The 20,617-nt window shown below is 36.4% G+C and overlaps 1 protein-coding gene across 6 annotated transcripts; it reads left to right on the top strand.

Annotated features, from left to right (window-relative positions):
- Window positions 1-622: 622 nt before the first annotated feature.
- On the top strand, window positions 623-15,965 carry LOC106163113 (hematopoietically-expressed homeobox protein Hhex). 6 transcript variants are annotated; one of them, XM_087001505.1, is made up of 5 exons: window positions 623-960; window positions 10,035-10,676; window positions 13,529-13,719; window positions 14,639-14,689; window positions 15,113-15,965. In XM_087001505.1, exons 2-5 carry the CDS (start codon window positions 10,091-10,093, stop codon window positions 15,293-15,295), a joined length of 1,011 nt encoding a protein of 336 aa, XP_086857631.1. In that variant the 5' UTR covers window positions 623-960; window positions 10,035-10,090; the 3' UTR covers window positions 15,296-15,965. The 6 variants fall into 6 exon arrangements, with proteins under 6 accessions (XP_086857631.1, XP_086857633.1, XP_086857634.1 ...); XM_087001507.1 differs by lacking the exon at window positions 623-960 and adding an exon at window positions 5,076-5,241; XM_087001508.1 differs by lacking the exon at window positions 623-960 and adding an exon at window positions 5,298-5,449.
- The last annotated feature ends 4,652 nt before the right edge of the window (window positions 15,966-20,617 follow it).

The following is a 20,617-nucleotide window of genomic DNA, read 5'->3' as shown; positions in this document are numbered from 1 at the left end:
GGCACTACCACATCAGTGTTCGGGGCTCAAAGTGGTGCTTTCAAACCGAAATCTTATGGTGGTGTCTTACTCTAAAACTCCTTAGCTTATTGAAACTGATAAATTGATAATCATGTATTAAACTGAAGTGAAGAATGCGTTAACAAAGATTTATTCATCAAAAAAGTGCACTGTTGAAAATGGTTTTTTTTCCATATATTGGAATAAAAAATTCGGGAATTAAAATTATTCTTTCCATACTTTGTAATCAAAAAGTCATTTTCTTGTTATGGAAAAATGATAAGATAGTCACAAGTTTCGTATTTTCGATGACAAAAATATTTATTTAGTTGCTTTAACTTATACACACACAAAACTAGACCTTGCATGTGCACACAAAGACACACACGTTTTGTAAACATTGTTCGAAATGACTGGATGCGCCAATTATCAGTTTACATCCATATACTTTAATCAGCACAGTACACGTACAGATCATGGTGGTCAGTGCAAGGAAAGTGTCCTCCCCGGGGAAGCCTCAGTATAGTTACCAGCCTGCAGACAACTGCCGTGTGTTTCACAGCTTATTCAAGCCTCCTTTACACCTGTCTGTGAAATTCAATTATACATGGAGCACTCGTAAGAGCCAATCAGATGGCCAGGAATTCTTCAAGAGAACAGTCGTCGTCTGGGAGTACTCAATGCTGCCAGGGTCGAAAAAGTTAAAACAACGCAGAAAATTTTAACATATTTGTCAAAATTGGACGTTTAGTCGCTGAATGTTATTTGGGAAATTCGTTTTTCCCTTTGCTTGATTATTTGATCGCTTACAGTTTTTTTTAACATCTGCGCAAGACTTTTTAAACCACAGAAAAATTCAGGTTGGGTAATTGTTTAAAAAAATTACCTACGTTCAAACGTAAAGAAGGTCACAATCCTCAAGAAGGAAGTTTCGCACGGCAAACAAGTGGTCAAAATTAGGTAAGTAGGTGGATGATACTTTTCACTGAGGTTATTACACAGTAAAATATAATATAGCTATAAACATTTGTTTTCAATTTTACAAAAAGAGTAATGTTTCTTTTTGGACGCTTTTAAGTATTTCTTGATTATTGAAATTTTAAATATCATATTGCGTACTTATAATCTCAGCAAAGTAATGTTATGTGATCAATCAAATTTGATTATTAGATAAGCCTTATTAAGCAAACACTGCACATAATATATGCATATAGCAGGCGGAACACATAATTTGTTTATGTGATCGCGCTCTATTCGAGATGTGTTTATGATACATATCCTTTTGTAAAACATCTAACTATTTTTAAAAAGTATTGTCTTCACTGATCTATAAACAAACAGTTGATGTGTGTGTGTGTGTGTGTGTGTGTGTGTGTGTGTGTGTGTGTGTCCCGGAACCTGCAGGGTAGTCATGTTCATTGTATATGTGCCATCAGAATTCTTCTAAAATCTAAATAAATACAGGTCTTCTTTACATTCCACTGTTTATCCCGAGTCAAGTAAAAAACAATGATCATGTCATAAATAATAGCAATGTAAACGTTTTTATATTTTTTGTGTTATATGTAGAAGTATAACTTTTACTACAATTGTGCTTCTATCAATAAATATTATGAAAACGTGAAATCTAACTATTGCACACAAACGCGACTGGTCGGAAAGATCAAGAAAACAGTTTTTTTTAATTTAAAAAAAACTACATAAACCTGATTTTAAATTTACACCAATGCCGTCCCCAAGTCACACTCATCTAAATTCTGAATAATAATTTGAATTGCAAAAATGATGTCTGAGAATTTAAACCAAATAGATTGGTTTCTTTAACTAAAAATATTATTTAAAGTAGAAAAATAATGTTCTCTAAATGCGAGACTGATGCCTGAAATATAAACTATTACTCGCGTGAATGCAATAGAATTTAAGATATGGATTAGGATTTGTTCCAGAAAAAAGTGTTATATAACATACGTTTTGTGTAAAAAAAAATTGCCGAGCAATGATATAAAATTTAATAGTTGTTGACATAAAATCTTCAGGTGGGAAGCTACAAAACAAAACTGAGGTTTTATAGCCATCTCCCTCGGCAAACACAACCGCATAAATGCTTCAAATATTTAGTGAAAAACCTGTTTTCAGTTATGCGGTGGAGAGTAATCCCCGTTTTAAATGACATTTCATGACGTTTTACAAAGTGCCCAAATATCACAGTGGGATTTAAGGGTGGAGTCTTCATAAAAGGTTGTAGTAATATGCCTATTACATTTGTCTGCTGAATAAATTATCCCTGTATTTTTCCATATTTTTTTAGACAACAATAACGGTAATAGTATTTTTTAAAAAAGCACGAAATCGGAATATGTATTAAATCACACGCCATTAAGTCTTGTCCATTCACAACAGTTAAGCTAAGTATGGATGCTTTTCTGGCAATCTTTATTATATCGACTAAAAGATAAATTAAACTTGACAAAACATTAAAGAAAGTAAAAAAAAAAACACTTAAAAAATCTAAAGCAGTTATATTTTTCATTTCACATATTCGTAGATCAGGTTCTCAAAGCCCAGACGCTTGTATAGCGCTACAATGACGCAACTGTCGTAAACAGCACCCCTTTCTATATCACTTTGCTCGTAGATTGATTGGTTATCAGTTTAATTACCCCAATATTAGCTTTATACTGTTTGTACAACCCAGGTAGTCTACGATAAATGTGAAATTTTAATCAAAAAAAGCATAATTGTTTGACCCGTGGCTCCCGTAGTCCGCCACAGTCTGGCTATGACTCCGGCTGTTTGGAGTTGACCAAGGCGCAAACAAGGTGCTTCGGCTTTCAAAGTGGAGATATGCTATTAAATTTGGTGTGATCGAGTGAGCTGTGAGCAAAAATGGATGTAAATGTGGGAGTTTTAGATCCAAAAATAAAGTTTCTCTGTAAACTGTCGAACTGTGAATTTTGACACGTAAAGCATAATATTGACAGACTTTTCCAAATTTTACTCACTCCATTTATTTAATTATGGGCAGCGTTGCTAGTTAAATTAGAAGCAAGAAGAAGACAAAAGGTAAATGTATTTAGTAACACCTGAGCCGGTGGTGTTAACGATTACCATCCTTCTCAAAGCAAGTTCTGTTTAAAAAGCAGAGTCGAGTGTGTCGTTAAATAGAATTAGCACATAGATATAATATAGCATTGACTACAGGGCAATTCGTAAAAGAAAATATCTATAAAATGGTTATAAATGAACGAAATATAAAGATAAATATTCCAAGTTGTATTAGCATAAGTTGGAATGTACATGCACAACAAGAAGCACCTTTATGTCCAGCGGTACTTGAATAAGATTTCGATTATATTTTGCAATTTATTTTTTCTTTATATTTTTCAAACATTTACAGACATATAAGCGTAAATATTATCCTAGATATTTTTACATATGTCAAACAAAATGTCAAAATTTCATGGCAACTATTAATGACAAAATGATATGACAGTTGATTAAGAAATGAAAAAACAGCATCGTGAAATTGATTGACATATTTAACTAAATACAACAATTAAACGCCATTGTCGGACATTAATGTAGACGTATAGGGATAGAATATTTTCAAAGTTTGTATTGTTTATGTAAATAGTGCGGCGAAAAACACTCTAAGCGTGCAAAACGTAGATCATAAGCCTCTAATGTGTAAAAATCATGTTGAAATATGTCTCCCACATATACTTGGTCATCGACTTTCAGATGTGTGCACACAATGAATTTTGAATTTGTAACACTTTGTGTTATTTTGTATATATCTTTTTTGTATGTTTGTAGACAGGGCTGTATGGAATAAAAAGTCAATATTATTTTTTTAAAAATTCATTATTTCAAACCTGAGCTTCCTAAGTTATATGTGTAACCCGAAATTTTAATGATTAGTTGCATGGCGAATATTTTTTGTACAGAATTAAAAACAACATTTAAATAATTTGCCATTAACCGTTCTAACTGATTTCGAATAGGTTCGTGGGAAAACACATATCTTTCGATTGACAGCAAAATGTCACAGTGATTGATTATCTTAATCACAAAGTTTGCATTTATTCAAACCAAATTCAATTATACTTTCCTAAACATATGATAAATAGCAATCTCAAGCACTACTCGTGGCAATGGCGAAAGGAGTAAATGTCGGCAATTATCGTCGAAATGACACCGGAATCGTGTTGAGTATTACAGCGGAGTCGAACGCACACGCTCCGCATAGCAGTCTTCCAATACAAGTGCGATTTAGCTCGGCACTTCGGTCAGTTGCGCAGACCAAGTTAAAAGTTTTTAGTTTAAAAACTCTCGACAATTTGTAAATACCATTGGACATTTTGTGGTCAAGATGACTCAGACTGGTCAACGTTTGTCCAAATGATATGGGTATTATTCCTCAATGATATGCCAAACATACATTATATTAATTTAATTCTTACAGCAATCTGTGATGTTTGGCCCCTAATCCACTTCCTAGACGTTTTAGTCGCGCTGTACATGTAAATTCTGTCCTTGGCGAAAGAGGGGTTGTATAATTAAGCGTGAGAAACTTTCAGTTCTTGCAAAAAAAGATTTATTATTATCGTGTGCACTTGTTCTCCACCATGTCGTGATTAGTGTGAGAACCGGAAGGTCTAATAATCACAGTGATTTTCGTATCGATTATCGTTTTTATTGATACATTATTTATCAGGAAATGTAGGTGTACAGCATGTGAATAATACAAGCCAGGCAGAGACCACAGCTATACATGTAAATAACAGCGTCTCACCAAAGGGCAAAAATAAAATGAAAATAGAAGATAAAAGATAGAAAATGAAATAGAAAACAAAATGTATTTATGTGTTAATTGCATGCAGTATGAAAATCTGAATCTGATTTTACGAATTTTAAAAACGTGCATCAAGTATCAATTTCAAAAATAGACCTAATACAGACGTATAAACTATTACAAGGACGTACGTCATATTTGCACCCGGCGGGGGAGGGTGTAACACAGCGCCCATGCAGATAACACTAGTATGAGTATGCTCTGATTCTGACTGATTAACGATAGGGGCTATAATTGTGCACTATCCAGTAATTAAAGCGCAATGATCCTGATAATGTCATCGTGAACAAGTTGAAATGATAACCCGTCGATGTCTGCTGCCAGGTTCGACGACCATTATTTTGATAGCGGACTAGAGTTTTCAGACACGAGGTTTTCAACTACAGGTAGGTCTAGTTTGTTGACAAGCCACCGATGAATTTAATAGCTGTAGAATTAATGTGTTTATATACTTTGATAACCCAGTCTGTCTTGTAAAAGGACAGCCATGACACGGGCCAGACTTCCCTGTGGGTCAGGTAGAGTCTTCTCTCACTTCGGTCAGGATTTTAGAGTATTGGTCGGTAAAGTGCAGGAGCAGCGCAAGGAACAATGGTGCGTCTATATATCTAATTAAAATATCATTTTTACAAACTGTTTAACTTCCTTTCTCACAAGCAGAGTAATGATTGCAGAATGACACTTGAATTGGAGAGAATCGTAGTGGCAATCATGAATCATGCGCGTATCAATTAGGTATCTAAGTGCTTGTCAGTTTTTGGATAAGTATTGAATAAAGAGATATAGGAGCACCAACTTCAGTTTGACCTTTTCACAGTAGCTGATATGGGCCTCTTTGCTACCGTTTATGACTAATAGAATACGAAACTTTTGTGGTAGCTATTTTACGATATAACACCGAGATATTGTGACTTTTATAAAGAAATGGAAAATACATCATTCCTTTAGATCTGATCAGTTGATTGACTTCAGGTATGTGAACTAGAAGCAGTGCTCCCAACAAGGCCGCTTGACTGTGATTTAAAGTAAGACGTCACAATTTTGTTCAGGAAGTATTTATCCTTTTATTTTGATAGAAATGACAGTTGGAAAAAGCGATTGTACTGTAAAGATAAAACTTCATCAAGTCTTCCGTTTTTCTCTAGAATTGCTACTTTGAATAAAACGAAAAGTAAGAGTCCTCCCTATAAGGGAAATGCCCTAACTTATTACTACAAGAGATGGTAAATATTTTTTTAACATTTTTTTTGTCCTAAACTTTCCATTTTCTTTCTAGTTGCTTCAAATATTCCTTTTGAATAATAAAATCTCTGCTGCTCGACAATGGCATTTTCACATGCAAAGAAATGGATTCGACTAAAAACAGTTATCATTTTTTTGGCGGGGAGGGGGGGGGGCAAATTTGAATTTAGAATTCGAAATATAGAAAGGCTGTGAGTTCTTGAAATTTCTTGAGTACGTCGATTAAGTCAGTAATATGTGCTTCCGCTATTTTTTGTATATCCAATGTACGTTTTTTTACAGCCTTGTTTTTAATTTTTATTTATTACGGCATGAGCACCTTTTACAGTGACTATGATCTAACAATATCTTTATATGAAGCTAAATATGAATGAAACAGCGTCTAATCAACAACTACATATTTAATGTGATGCTTGTGAACATAAGACAATGGCTGAAAACGCTAGCTGGTATTTCAAGTTTTCACAAAAGATTAAGTGAAATTTATCTTCTTTACTACTGTGGGAGTACACGTATATCGTATTCCATTGTTTCTCTTTAACACTTCGATTAGGACCTCCATCGACCAGGCATCATTAAGAAATAGGATTAAGGACTCTAGACCCCGATAATGCGTAAATGTAATTGTCTATTAACGTTATTGTTCTGACAGATTAGATTGGATATTGCATTCGCCGTTATGTCTATAATGCCATTAAATTCAAATTTCAGATTACGGGCCATGTATTATTAATTAATTTGATGAAGGCAAATGGATGTGATTGATTTTTCTCATCCGGAAACCAATATCTTTCACTTAATTTGTTCCTAATAAATGACAAGCGAAAATTATCAGTGCCGTTTAATAAATTTTGTCATTGTTTTTTCTAATCTGATAATTTACCGGGTGAGGAAGAAGGGACATTTATCTAAGATGGCCAAGTTCACTCCTTTGAATGCCTGTCCACTCGGAAGCCACTTTATTGCGAGTCAAGTATTCTCTTCAAATTGGCGAACACTCACGGAAGCACTCGTTATTATTCAGCATTATATAAAGCTAAATTTACCTTTAATTAACCCGTTGTTCTATCTGATTAACCTTTTCCGTCAACTAGCGAGACCACTTGAATCAAGCTGACGTTTTCACAACGACCCGCGCGACGCGAGCTCGGATTAGACGGGGGCACTTGTCGAAATTTTGGAAAAGCATAAAAATAGTATATGCAAAATGTTTGAAATATTCCACTATCTGTATTCGAACAAAATTGTCGTCTTAATGCATGAATATTTTTGTACATTTTTTTACTTTCAATGTCTAATATTTTTTCAGCATCGAAATTTAAAGAAAAATTTTGTGATATGCCCCACCCTGCCATAAGCCAATCCTCTAAGCTTGTCAACGAGGTGTGCTTTTCCTCTGCCCTTTCAAGATGGACAAAGGCGTGAAGTGTTAGGCGCCGGGTGACAAACGTTTAGCCCCTACGCTCAGAAGTTGTTGGTTCTGTAAAGTACCCACTCATCCGACGGTCAACAATAGTTTATGAAAATATTGTTTCCTCAAAGTCATTAAGCAACGCTTCTTAATTGTCTGCGATTTGCTTAGTAAACGTCGTCGAGGTTTAACCCGACTTCTTAAGTCACAAAGTTAAGAAATTTTCAAAACACGAGGTCGTGCTTTGTGGTTTTGTTCTGTGATGGTTTAAGTGAAGCTCAAAATATTTTCGTAGCATGACAGGGGCACGTTAAAAGACAGCGTAATAAATTGACCGCGAAATGCCTGTCAATTGATCTTTGGGATGTGTCATTTTGACGTGACGTGAAAGGATCAATACCGTGTAAAAAAATCAAATATTTTGCCAGAATCATTGCCTTTACAGCTGAATGACAGAACATATGTAATAGTATACAGTTTCGCGGCCATAATGAGAAAACAAACACTATCACTCACATAGGAGTTAACCATTGGAGCTAAACACACAACTTTGCAAAAGGTGTACAAACATATATCCGAAGTCGGGTCAAGCCGCGCTGGCGCCAGTGGCAAACATAAACCTAATAAATTAAGCTTTGATAAGTTTGTCTGCCACCGCTCTTAAACCTGTATATCAAGAGAAGTCTATAGAGCTAATCACCCAAGGTAGATAGAGCTATAGGCAGACTGGTAATTTCTCATCACGGTGCGATTAAGACCCGCTTCTCCAAGGTGAAGAAACTACGCTCCTCGTTCGAGCTGCGGTAATAGCGACCTCAGTATTTCCAACCTAAGTAATCACATGGCAAATTCTCGTATATCTTAGTGATTGCAGTGATCACTGAATAACAGCTGTCGATTTGATCTTTTTTAGAGATATTTCTGTTCTAAAGGTGCACTTTGCACAATGAACATGAAAAAAAAAATTAAATTAAACAGAGCATCATTTGCTATTTATATTACCAATCTTAACGAGGGGAGGTAAGAATTCACATGCAATTAATTTGATGCCACCGAGCGCAATCAGCTTCCACCCCGTGATACAACACCTAAACACGCTTGTTTTAATTGTTGACACAACGATAATCGGTGATAAACTGATTGTTTCGAATATAGAATAAATTGTTTCACTTTGCTATCGGTAGACACATCGTACATTATGGCTACTGCGCCTAAATTAGCAGGACCCAAGTCTGATGAGTGTGGTATTTTATGAATAAAAATAGCGGTGTTGTTGATAGAAAAAGGGTAATGATTTACATGTTGGTTAAAGACAATGATAGGAGAGATATCGTGTAATTTGTATTTGAGTGCACAGGAGTGGGTGTCGCTTTCACACTTGTTAATTCTTTAATTAAGTCACGTATCATTCTTTTCGTTGAGAAGAGCAATTGCAGAGAATCGTGAACATTATTCTGCAGTCCATGCAAGTTTATATAATATAAGTAAACTAGTGTATTTTATGGTCAAAACCAGAGTAAAAAGTCAGATGTCTAAACTCTTGATTTTCTTTCAATTTTCAAATCTATTCAATGAAAAATTGTTGATTTTCACACAGTTTCTGCACTGCTTACTGAAGTCCTCTGGACAGTGAGTCGTGATAAATGGTCAATAATAAACCAACAAGTTATTGAACGCAAAATTATCATCTCACTGGATATCATTGTTTAGAGGCGGAGCCATAGCGGGAGTATAGCAAACAATCTGATTAACATAAGTTAGTGTATATTGGGTCTCTAACAACTAAGGCAATTTGCTCCTCCTAGGGATTAGAAAAGAAAGCATATTAGGATTGACGTGGACAGGTCGATTGACAGCCCCAGAAGGGGCGTGGCTTCGGTTTGACATGAACATTTCATGGGCTGCACCAAACTATGAGCTCCGATAGGCGCGCTGAAATAGCATGAATGGCAGGAGAGATGTTAGTATTGTTTTACGGTTGCACACTCATTGTGGTAATTAAGAAGACGTGAAGCGTTTTGATAAGCTGTCACCCCTCTGAAGTGCAGTGTCATTCATCCTCATATCGCACATTGCCACTTGAAGTGGTGAGAACGGTACACGTTTCTGGTTGTTAAAGATAGCCCGGTATAATACACTAGGCAATTAAGCCGGCAACCACGCTACCCAAAATATTCCACGTCAAGTTAAGAATTCGCGAGATAAGAGGACGCAATAGTTACATGAAAAGGCACATGTAGCGCCACACGGTCCAAACCGGACTTCGTAAATAAGAACCTCTGCACTCAGTGGCGTTCAGTGAAGAAGCGCTGTGCATGCCTCTATGGTAGGGGAACTTTGCAGACTTGAGTCACCCACATGTCAACTGATATGCAATGACTCTTTCCCTATCCGGTTCAAATGATAACTCGCCCGATGACAAGCTTCACAGTCAAGTGCCAAAAGAGCCATGACAAACACTTCGAATGAGCGCACGTGATTTATAAATTATAAACTCACTTATTCCATTTCTGTATTACATTTTAGACGGAGAAGCTACTTATACCGGTCGTCGTCATCATCATTAAGGATATCTCAGCAGGATGATGTTGCACCCTATCCCCCATGGGGACCCTGCCAGCAGCTACGCGACGGCATTCTACGCACCCCAGCCACTGCCGGCCGGCCTGCACTTACACACGTTCAGCGGCTCCCCACCCATCGGGCTAGGGGCTTTTAGGGAACACACCCCAGCACACTCCTCTTCGTTCATGATAGATGACATTCTTGGAACGAAAACGTCCTCTGCGGTGTCCACTGCCAGCAGTGGAAGCAGTGCGAACATAAACAATAACACTGGGATCAGCACCAGTGCCACACCACAAAACCCTGCAAGACCGACTCCAGTCAACCCAGCGGCGTTGCAAACATCTCCGCTCACTGTGCACGTGCCGAGTTCCCCGGGGCTTGGCGGGGGCGTATATAAACCCACGGCCCTCTATGAGACAATGAACCCTATCGCCAGCTCCTACCTGGCGGCGCACGCGGCTGCGGGGTATTCTAATGGGCTGCCGTCTGGGTTTGCTAACGGGCTAGGGAACCCTTTCTATTCTCTTACCTACCCACGACTCGACTATGCACAAACGCTGTTCGAGAGGCAAGGGCTACTGGCGAAAGGTAGGCTGCAATGTAGGTATCCATTTTAGTGTTCTGTGTCCTGATTAATTTAGCTTGAAGTTAGGGGTATTCTTGCATTGTTTTTTTTTATTTATTTTTCTTTTGAAGTTATTACCATCCACATAAGATCAATTGAAGGGTTTCTATAACATGCTGCTGTAGGATTTTATCATAATTGCAAAAAATTGTTTGCAGCCAGAATAAGGCAGTTTACTTTTCTCAGTGTTCGAGCATGTGGCATATAGAGTTTTGTTTAACAGGTATGACTTTTCGGTTTACTAACTTGTTTCAATTTAAATTCATCAAAAATGATTTACAAGCAAGCAAGCAAAATTAAACCATTCAAAAATAATGGTTAGTTTTAGCTTTGCCTATGAAACCAGATTACACTATGTTTTGAGCCACTTATCGCACACACGCCGATATTGAACCAAATATACATGTCTTCCGTTTGACCTTTTCCTCGTTTATAAGCCAGCTGTAGTGCTTTGTTTCAAAAGGTCACAGACACAAGGAGAATTATTGATTTTATATGAGCCTTTTTTTTTACAAATTAAGGGTTATCTTCTCTAGTTCTTCCCGTCACGACAAACAACAAATATGTCAAATACTGCTCTTTCCTGGTTCGCTTAAGTACAAAGGCTGGAATCCCCTGCTGCTTGAACAGCTAACTTATTTAAAGTTTAGACACAAGGGGCAAAAAATCTTTTGTTAACATTTATGAATGTGTTAAAAGCAGGTCAACATATTGAAATATAATATATGTACATGTACTATTTATACTCTAATATATCGAAGAAAAATAAGTGTGTATGCGTGTAAATCAAAAATATCACATGAATTCCGAAGTTGGAGTAATATCGCACAGGTAATAAAAGAATAAAATGTCTGGCATCAAGAGCTTCAATGATATATCAATAAATATCAAATAAAGTACAATTGTTTTATTAAAGTATTCTTTTCGAGTTTTCATTTAATAGGCCAATTTGTGTTATATAAGAAGACTAGTTTCAACTTACCCGAAATAGCCGTACTACTATAAGCAAATATTTATTTTTTTTACAGGACAAAACATTTTGGTCTATTACCCTATTTTTCCATCTTTTAGAGAATTATTTTCATTACTTGATAAAAACAGAACCCGAAACTGATATATGATACAATCACGCATCTTGTGTCTTCGTATGATAAAAGAAAGTTGAACAAAGATTATGGTTACCACTCATTTTTTTTATTGTTTTAAATAAAAGGGAAACAAGCCAATCGTTTGGGAGATAAAGCGGAACACACTAAACATATTGTGCTTATTTTCTTCCAACACTTCTAAAAACATCACGCTCTTGGTTTGTAGTGTCTTATCTGTGTCGGCCAGGCCTCCTACGTTTCCTTGTGTCGACAAGTGGAGGTTTCCTCCATAAACATCCAACAACCACGTGTAAGAGCTTGATAGCTAGTAGATTGAGGAATTGCTGGGACAGTCGGAAGAATCGTTCGATGCCTAGTGCCTCGTGATTGAAAACAATGCCTCTGTTGTTAGTGAGAGAAATGACGTAGCCTACTATTTGCCCAAAAACGTCCCCGGTATTGGTCTTAAAATTGCTCGATACTTCTTAGCGCCAAGTGCCCAAAATGTTTGATTTGTTTTATGGGCGCTTCAAGGGCATGCTTTTAAAATATATTTAAAAAGACTGCCAAATTTCCGCATGCTGCTAAAAATGTCTTGCGGTATTGTTTCAACTAATTGGTCGCTCAATATTAAAGCGATACACACCGCCCAGTCAACACAGATAGAAGACATTCTTGGTATTTTGTAAACAAAAAACTACACTCAGCCCAACGATGTATCCATTTAAGAGTGCTTTAATTGGCAGTCGACAGCTAACAATGTAACCAATACAATAACGAAGCCGGAAAACACTGCAATCTGATTGATCGTAAAATAAGCTAAGATAAAATAACCACGGAAATATGCTAAAAGAGATATTGGTCAGGATATGAGAGTAAGGTTGTTCATTTTTCAGACACACTAGTGATTCAGGAAACGCGCGATTTTATGACCGAGTTAAGTAAGCACCACTTTAAAGAAAGAAATTTTTATGTCAGCGACTACATCGACTTAGCGAGTGTGGGATCTTTAGAAAACGTACTTATAAGTGAATGCAGACAGGCAAGAATATAAAAAAGAACACAGAACAAATAAAAAATCCACGCGTTAAGAGAATAGAAATTCACCGAGTAGTGAAATCATAGATATTTTTAGTTTAGCCTTTGTTTGACAGACATACTTGTTTCTGGATACGGGAATATTGGGAGAAATTGGTTATAATGAAAAAAGAGCTAGAATCAATTAAAGAAATAAAAGAAGCTTTTTTAATATCAGAGTTTTACGCACATTATGCCTTGTCGTGCAGGATATCCTTCACAATTCCTTATGAGGCAGAGACGAGGCGGTCTATGGGCGCCAGTCTGCCCCGGTCTCCCCCTAATTGCATTTAACTTGATGCAAAATGATTTAAAAATCAATCACTTCAAATGCCACCTTAAGAATAATGGATTCTTTGTCTCGTTAAAGGATCAAACTTAATCCAAAAATTAATTTTTGATGCACCATATTTTAGTCAAGATAAGATTGTGATTACAGCGGGTGAACCGCATGGTGAAAGGGAAGACGGAGGGGCAGAGTGCAAAATACTTTGGATAAACATAGCGGAAGCCACTGTGCTTTTACAAATTATTCTAATTTCAAAACAGATAGAAACCATAGATATAAATGGTGGTGACTAACCAACAGACAACTGTTTATTGCTTTTGGTGTACTTTTTTTCGAAATGTTTTAATAGCTTTTTTTCTGCCTTTTGCTTCAGTTCCGCCAAAAGCAGCCCCATTTCTCTGGAATCCATTTATGCAACGCAGTCTTCACAAACGGAAAGGTGGACAAGTACGGTTTTCAAACGACCAAACGGTGGAATTGGAAAAGAAGTTTGAAAGTCAAAAATACCTGTCGCCTCCCGAGAGGAAAAGATTAGCCAAAGTTTTACAACTGACTGAAAGACAGGTAAGAAAAGTAATACAATACAAACAGGTGTATCGTAAACATTAAGTTCAGTTTAAGTGTCACCTTGAAAGCACGATACCATAAAAGCATATAGAATTTCTCCCATTGCAAATCCGCGATATTGTCGAATAATCACGTTATAAAATTAAGATACTGTACTGATGAATTAAGGCACGGTTTTCGCGATCCATTTTTGTGTTGCGGATTTAATAAAGAAGTGAATTCACTATATTCTGTGAGCAGCAAGTTTGGTCGAAATGAAGGTTAGGAAAGCAACCCGACAACACAGGGGGCTCAACGACGACCAGATTATGCGGCCAGATTTAATGTCGAACTTATCTTACCTATCCTAAATTTGATCTTCAGTCTCTCTGTTTACTCAGAAAATTGATTGAAATGTAATCGTCAGCGTGATAGAGCCCTACACAGGGAACTTTTGTAGATGGAATTTATTTAGGGGGCGATGCTTGACAGTTCTTCGCGAGAAAAGAACAACATTGAAGAAAATTAACTTCTCTATTGCTTCCGATTAGGCCCACCTCTATTATTTTGATCACGTCTAATAAGTCTCAATTGAAATAAATGTTGACCAATTCGGACGTTATAGCCGTGGAACTTACTTGAAACCCCACGTAGTGGATAAGAAGGGACATCGCTGACAAGGAGGAGTAATTTATTACTATGCCATTGCTTTTGTTCAATGAATTTTTAATTCTTAGCGACATAAGTGTTTGTTATTTAGATAGTTTAGCAGTTCTAGTGACCATATACTTCTTTTGAAAGAGAAAAGTGTAATAAGTCTACGTTTCTCGGTTGCCGTATGAAGAACTTAATGGTCTGGCAATCACTTGTTGCAATGACTATAGTTAATTTTTTCTTTCGAAGAGATCTGTTATATGTACATCGAAATCCTTTTCAGGTCAAAACCTGGTTTCAAAACAGAAGAGCGAAGTGGCGCCGGCTAAAACAGGTAAAGCCGAATGCTACTCCCCCAATCAAATGTTAAAACAAATAAAACTTATCTTAAACTGAAGTTGTAGAAAAAAATTAACGTCGACACTATGATACAGTATCTCTGACAAGTGTCAATCAATAAATATAGCAGCAAGTTAAAGAGAAGTAGTTGAAATGCATACAGGCTACATTTTGGTCGTGGATTAAAAAAAAAGACTTTCGCAGGCGTATAGTGTTTTAAAAAGTTCCCTCCAAGTCAAATACCGTTACCTTCTGTGTATGGTCATACGAGCTTAGTAAAAGAATCCGGTGTTGTTTGGAAAACAGTGATAGATGTAATGGTTGAAACGGATATTAACATATTCTTTTTCAATAAAGAACACATAAAATATTTTGATTTTAAAATGGAAAAAATATTTCATTCAAATCTCTTCTGTAGGATTCCAGTGACAAGTCCGACGACACGCAGCACGATTCAGGAATAATCGCAGACTCTCACACGTCATCGAGCGATCATCCGGGAAGCGACATCTCAGATTCCGAAAACGAAGATGACGAATCGACCGAAGACTGCGGCGAAGTCAAAGTTGATATTTGTGACGAGAACCCATCGAAAACTTAAACTCTGGGGAATGAAGCGCCGTTCTATCGGTGACCTCCTGGGGCTCAATTCAGATCTGAACTTCCGTTAATAATCATCTGCACTTTGTCACGTGTGGACGGCCTGTACCGTTGTAAACATTGCGCTTGGCATATCACACCAGGCGAACAAGCAAAATTTTATATATGGGAGCATTAAAAACAGCTATGAGAAAAAAACACAGTATTTTATTTTTAGCAAATACTAAAATTATTTTGTGTGGTATGTTTAAGCGAAAAGTGCTGAAGGCCACAAGAGCCTTCCTGAGTGTGCAACCCTTGCGCATCTACATGCATTCACTGACTTGACCAAAACAAATTGTTGACTATGCAACACATGCAGGCAAATATTCTATTTATTGGCAATACTTTGCATAATGTTTTTTTAATACATACTGCATATATCCATATACGTTTATTACAAACGCTGACGACATACTGACTTGCTTAACATATACCCGTCTATCATTTAAAATCACATACTAGTACATGTACGTAGGAATACCGTAACGTTATCATGTATAACGAGCGTCAAAAACGGGTGGACCACCGTATGCGCGCGCGTTCTTTGTACTTATAAACAACAAAAGTTGACTTTATATGTACTTGTATATATTTATATATTTATGTAATAAAGTAAAAATATATATTCAGTACAATCTTGTGATAATTGCATTTACATGGGGTATGAGTGGGGAGAAAGTTTTATCCCTTGAAACATATTTCAAAGATAATCATTTAATTGATGAATATGAATAAGGAACAATAACGCTTTGAGTCGCAAAGAAATTATAAATTAAAAGTTTTATCAGATATTTTTGATAAAAATATTTTGAAAGCGTTTTGTCATACTTCCTCTTTGATACAACAAGAGCTGTTAGATTGAAGCAATTTGAAGCGGTACCTAATTACAAATATCTTTTAGTAATAACGAATCTTGACTTTTTTCTTTATCGGATATGACTTTGCAATTAAACTGCTACATCATCGTAAATATGCCAGACAAACACTGTTGTTCCTAACACTATAGCTCAACAAGGCACTTTATTGAATAATTTAGATATATTTTAGTGCGTATAGTCTTTGACTCAACAAGTTGCAACTTGTATTCAAACGTGGGAGATATCGACTAAAACCGCGATAAATGCGACGCCAGTGCTACCGTTAGCGCATAGCACACACAAAAAAAGCATATAAACTCGATTAAGCGAGGATCATTCAGTTTTATTGTTTTTGATCCGAGTTTATTACTTTGATAAATTTTTCGTAATTTATGCTTTATTTCTTTAGGCTTCTATTTATATCACCACCCCTGTTATATGACTGTTGTAAATTGTTTGTTGAAAGTACTGATAATTATGATAATTAATTCGCATGTTATCCAATAGGCCTACTAGTAAAATGAGCAAGGATTCGGGGTTTTTAGAGAGAAAAAAAGCAAGTGGTTCTTATAGTCTGTTTTATATAACATGGTCTTTTTTTATCAAGTTTCATTTACATTTTGTCTTTGCTGTAAAGGAAATAGAAAATATTTATAAACAGAAATCTTGCTCTCAATTATTGGTAATGCACATTTTATAATGTAAAAAAAACAAACAAACAAACAAAAAAACGATGATTTAAGACTTCACTTTGAGCAATTGTCCTTAATCTAGGGCCTGGCATCGTTTGAGAAAGAATTTGTCATTTTGTAACTTAGACCTACAAAATATTTATTTTTTCAGTGGGCCTATTAAAATATTTAGGAATTCAAATAAATGGCACTGACCACTTTTAACCGTGGGTTTTACCAGTTTTTTAACACAAAAAACATTGGCGCGAATTAATATGTATAAAAATAAAACGAGAATCATGTTTAAGAGCAGTCATTTAACTTTGGAATATCATATTAAAAACCTGAAACTTCATAAATAAAAAAAAGGTTTGAAATTTGAGGTCATGGTCGCAGTTTCTTAAATATTCATATCAAGCGTGTATCTATGTAAAATCATCAATCAAATGCCACGATATACATGTATAGTGTATAGAGTACTTTAATTGAATACTACAGAGTTCCGTTACAATATTTCACGAAAAAAAAAAAAAAGAAATCTACACAGATATTTTCTGCTTACATTCTGTGGTTTACGGATTGGAGGGGAAATAAGAAGGTCAAATTTGCATTCAGTAATTCTTGGAAAATGCAGTTTTTAAGCCCTTTTCAGTTGCATGGGAGATTATTAATAATCATTTTTTTTTGGGGGGGGGGGGCATGGGGATTTTATTTCTGATATAAACAATTCAACAATTCAAACACGTAACAGGGAGTTTACTCTAGCTTCATATGTATCTATTTGGAGAGAGATCGCAACAAATAATCCCATTACTTCATAAGAGAATGTGGAAGCGCGTTGGAAGACGTAGGCCTACATGTTTCGAAATAATGAATAAGTTTAAAGCGTCGAAAGTGTCACCAAAATCCGTTTTTGGGTATTTCGCACCAATAATCCGTGCCCTATGCCTTTAAAACACGATTACTTACGCGCTGTTGACAAGAATCAAATAACTTGAAATTTTTGACCACCAGTCGCAGTCTATCTGGTGCCAAATTTCAGCAAAATCAATTTTGTGATTTTTTTCCCAGTATCACTCCCATGCCGTATTAAGGATATAGTAGGTCTTATTTTGATTATTAGCCGTTTTATAGGACCCCTGGGTCTCAACTATGGTGCCAGGTATTCCGCAATGCAGAGATAAGGGCACTGTATATCTTTTCAATTAGTTGAAATTGTTGACAGTTGTAATGAACCACTAGTTCGGGCGAGATTGTCACTATGGCTGCAAGTGAAGGTGGAACCTGAAACGAGAGGCCTCTTCGGGGGCGATGCGACAAACTTTATTGAGGCACTTCTTTATTATCAAATTTTATTATCTAGGGCTTATACAGGTAATTGTGCTCAGTGTATTTTTTTTAGGAAACTCTACTAGAAAAATTTTTTAAAAAGATATAAGGCATATCATGTTGGGCAAGCGCGTTCCTGAAAATAGGGAAAACCATTTTGATGAATAATGATAAAAGATAAATACCGGTATGCGTTTTGCAGTAATATTTAGTGTTTCACGCGTACAAACGCAAGCATTCCAGCTGAACTTGGTCTGCTCTTGAACAATATTTGGCAATGCTACCTTCACAAGTTTTTAAACACGAAATGGGCCTTAGACTATATATATATGAAGAACGCGTTCACAGGTAAAATATTGTGTTGTTACGAATAGGAAAATTCAAATCTGGTCTCTCGTAACTCTTAAACAAGAAATCCTCCCCTAATATCGGCCCCGGGATGAATCTCATTCAAATACTACTTCAAGCTAAACCATCAAATTGCGATTAACAATAATCCCCACAATTCTGAGCATTATCTGAACATTGCTTCTTCAATGCGACCTTATTGAGCAAGTAAACAAGGATTATCATAAATTAAGTTTCGCCCCCTACACCTCTGACTAATGATCAACTAGTATCGGCTCATGTCTTTTGCGATTTGAATACACGATTTGGCTAGCCATCAGGCATAAGGCAAAACGCCCTATCAGTGCACAATTGCGATAGAGACGAATTACTTCTCTTATGCTTCATGCTTCAAAATAAATATTTAGGGCCGTATACTCCGTGGGGTGGGATGGGGGTAAGGTGTCACCCTAGACATTTCTGAAAAAATTATTTCAAGAGCTGTGTTAGTTTTTTTCTTTTTCCTTGTCTACCAGCAGTCAGTTTCCCATCTGTCAGGGTCTGTCGCAATGGACACGCATTGCAGAGCTACCTGAACGCAGCAAAACTAGTAGTAGATTGGCATTTATCCGTATAGGTTTTGGTAAAGGTTGACTGTGATCTGGCCGAATGCATTTTAGCTCCTTGTCGTCATTGTAAAAGCTACCATTATAATTTTCATAATAGAGTGTAGGCTGACAGTCAGGGGCGGATTTAGGCCGTCTTCTGGGTCTTCCAGAAGACGGTCAGATTTTCAAGTTTACATTAAAAGGTATCTTATTTTTTCTGTTGGAAGACGGTCAAAATTGGAGGATAGATCAATAAAGATAATTTGGAAGACTGTCAGAAAATAGCTATGGATCCGCCCCTGTCACAGTAGAGAGCTAGAAATAATAAAGCAACTAGAAAAGCACTCAGAGAGCGCAGACCTCCGCCAAGGCAGCAAAGTCTCCATCCAATGCCGTTTCACCCCTAAATTTTCGACATTTTTGATTATTGATTGATTATTGATCCAGATCACCACTAAAACTAATCATCTGTTCCTTGGCCTACTTCTGACAGTTCCTGAAAATTTCATCAAAATCGGTTCATAACTTTTGAGTTATATTGATGACAGACAGACAAACAATCAAACATGGGTGAAAACATACATGTAACCTCCTTGGTGGAGGTAAAAAGAGAATAAAGGTTTGCGTGTTTGTCCAGTTACTAATCCTGGATTCGCTCTTGCAATACTAAGAAAAATACTTGTATTCCCTCAATTCATACCTCAAAGGTAATATAGGCCCTAATCCCATAAATAAAAGTATACCCGATGTGCATATTTTTCTGAAATGTAGGCCTACAGGAAGGCATGGCGGTCTAAACGTCATGTGTATTTTTTTATTTAGCATTTGCATGAATATTCAGTCATTGACATTTTTATAAATAGCCTACCATGACATACAAGACACTTCAGATTAAAAAAAAAAACAAAAAGCATTTAGTTCTTTTTTTTCACGCATTTTAAGATGGTTTGATTTTTGATTAAATGAAAAATTACTTAAATCTTTATATTGGTCGTCCAAAGACAATTTTTGTTCAAACTAAGTTTTTTCCTGGGAAATTCCACACATGCAGAATTAGGGGGCGTCACGATAGTCCGAAGGTTCATTGGTCCGAAGGTTCATTGGTCCGAAAAGTGGTAACGTTTTCATCGACTTTTTAATCAAGGGTTCATTGGTCCGAAGGTTCTATAGTGAACATTCGGACCAATGAACCTTCGGACTATTGAACCTTCGGACTATCGCTACAGCCCCCAGAATTATCACAGCTAGGCAGATTTTCAGATAAAATTTACTCTTTGTAGAGGCATCTTTTATCGTACATTCCATTGCTTTTTGATGTTTTTGATAAATGCACAATCTTCAGCCCATGAGACCGGGTGAATAAATTGATAATACTTATAAATATTAATTGTTCTACCGGGTATTTAGTTGTTCTATGTTTGTATACTCCAGTCACGATAATTCTACAGATTCTGTAGCAAGCATTGCAGTAGTTGTGCTAAGCACATCG

The sequence above is a fragment of the Lingula anatina genome, chromosome 1 (assembly GCF_051362555.1).
Source record: "Lingula anatina isolate TDL-2025a chromosome 1, LinAna3.0, whole genome shotgun sequence".
NCBI lineage: Eukaryota > Metazoa > Brachiopoda > Lingulata > Lingulida > Lingulidae > Lingula > Lingula anatina.
Note: the sequence above shows the minus strand (reverse complement) of the source record. Positions and strands in the feature narration are given on the sequence as shown.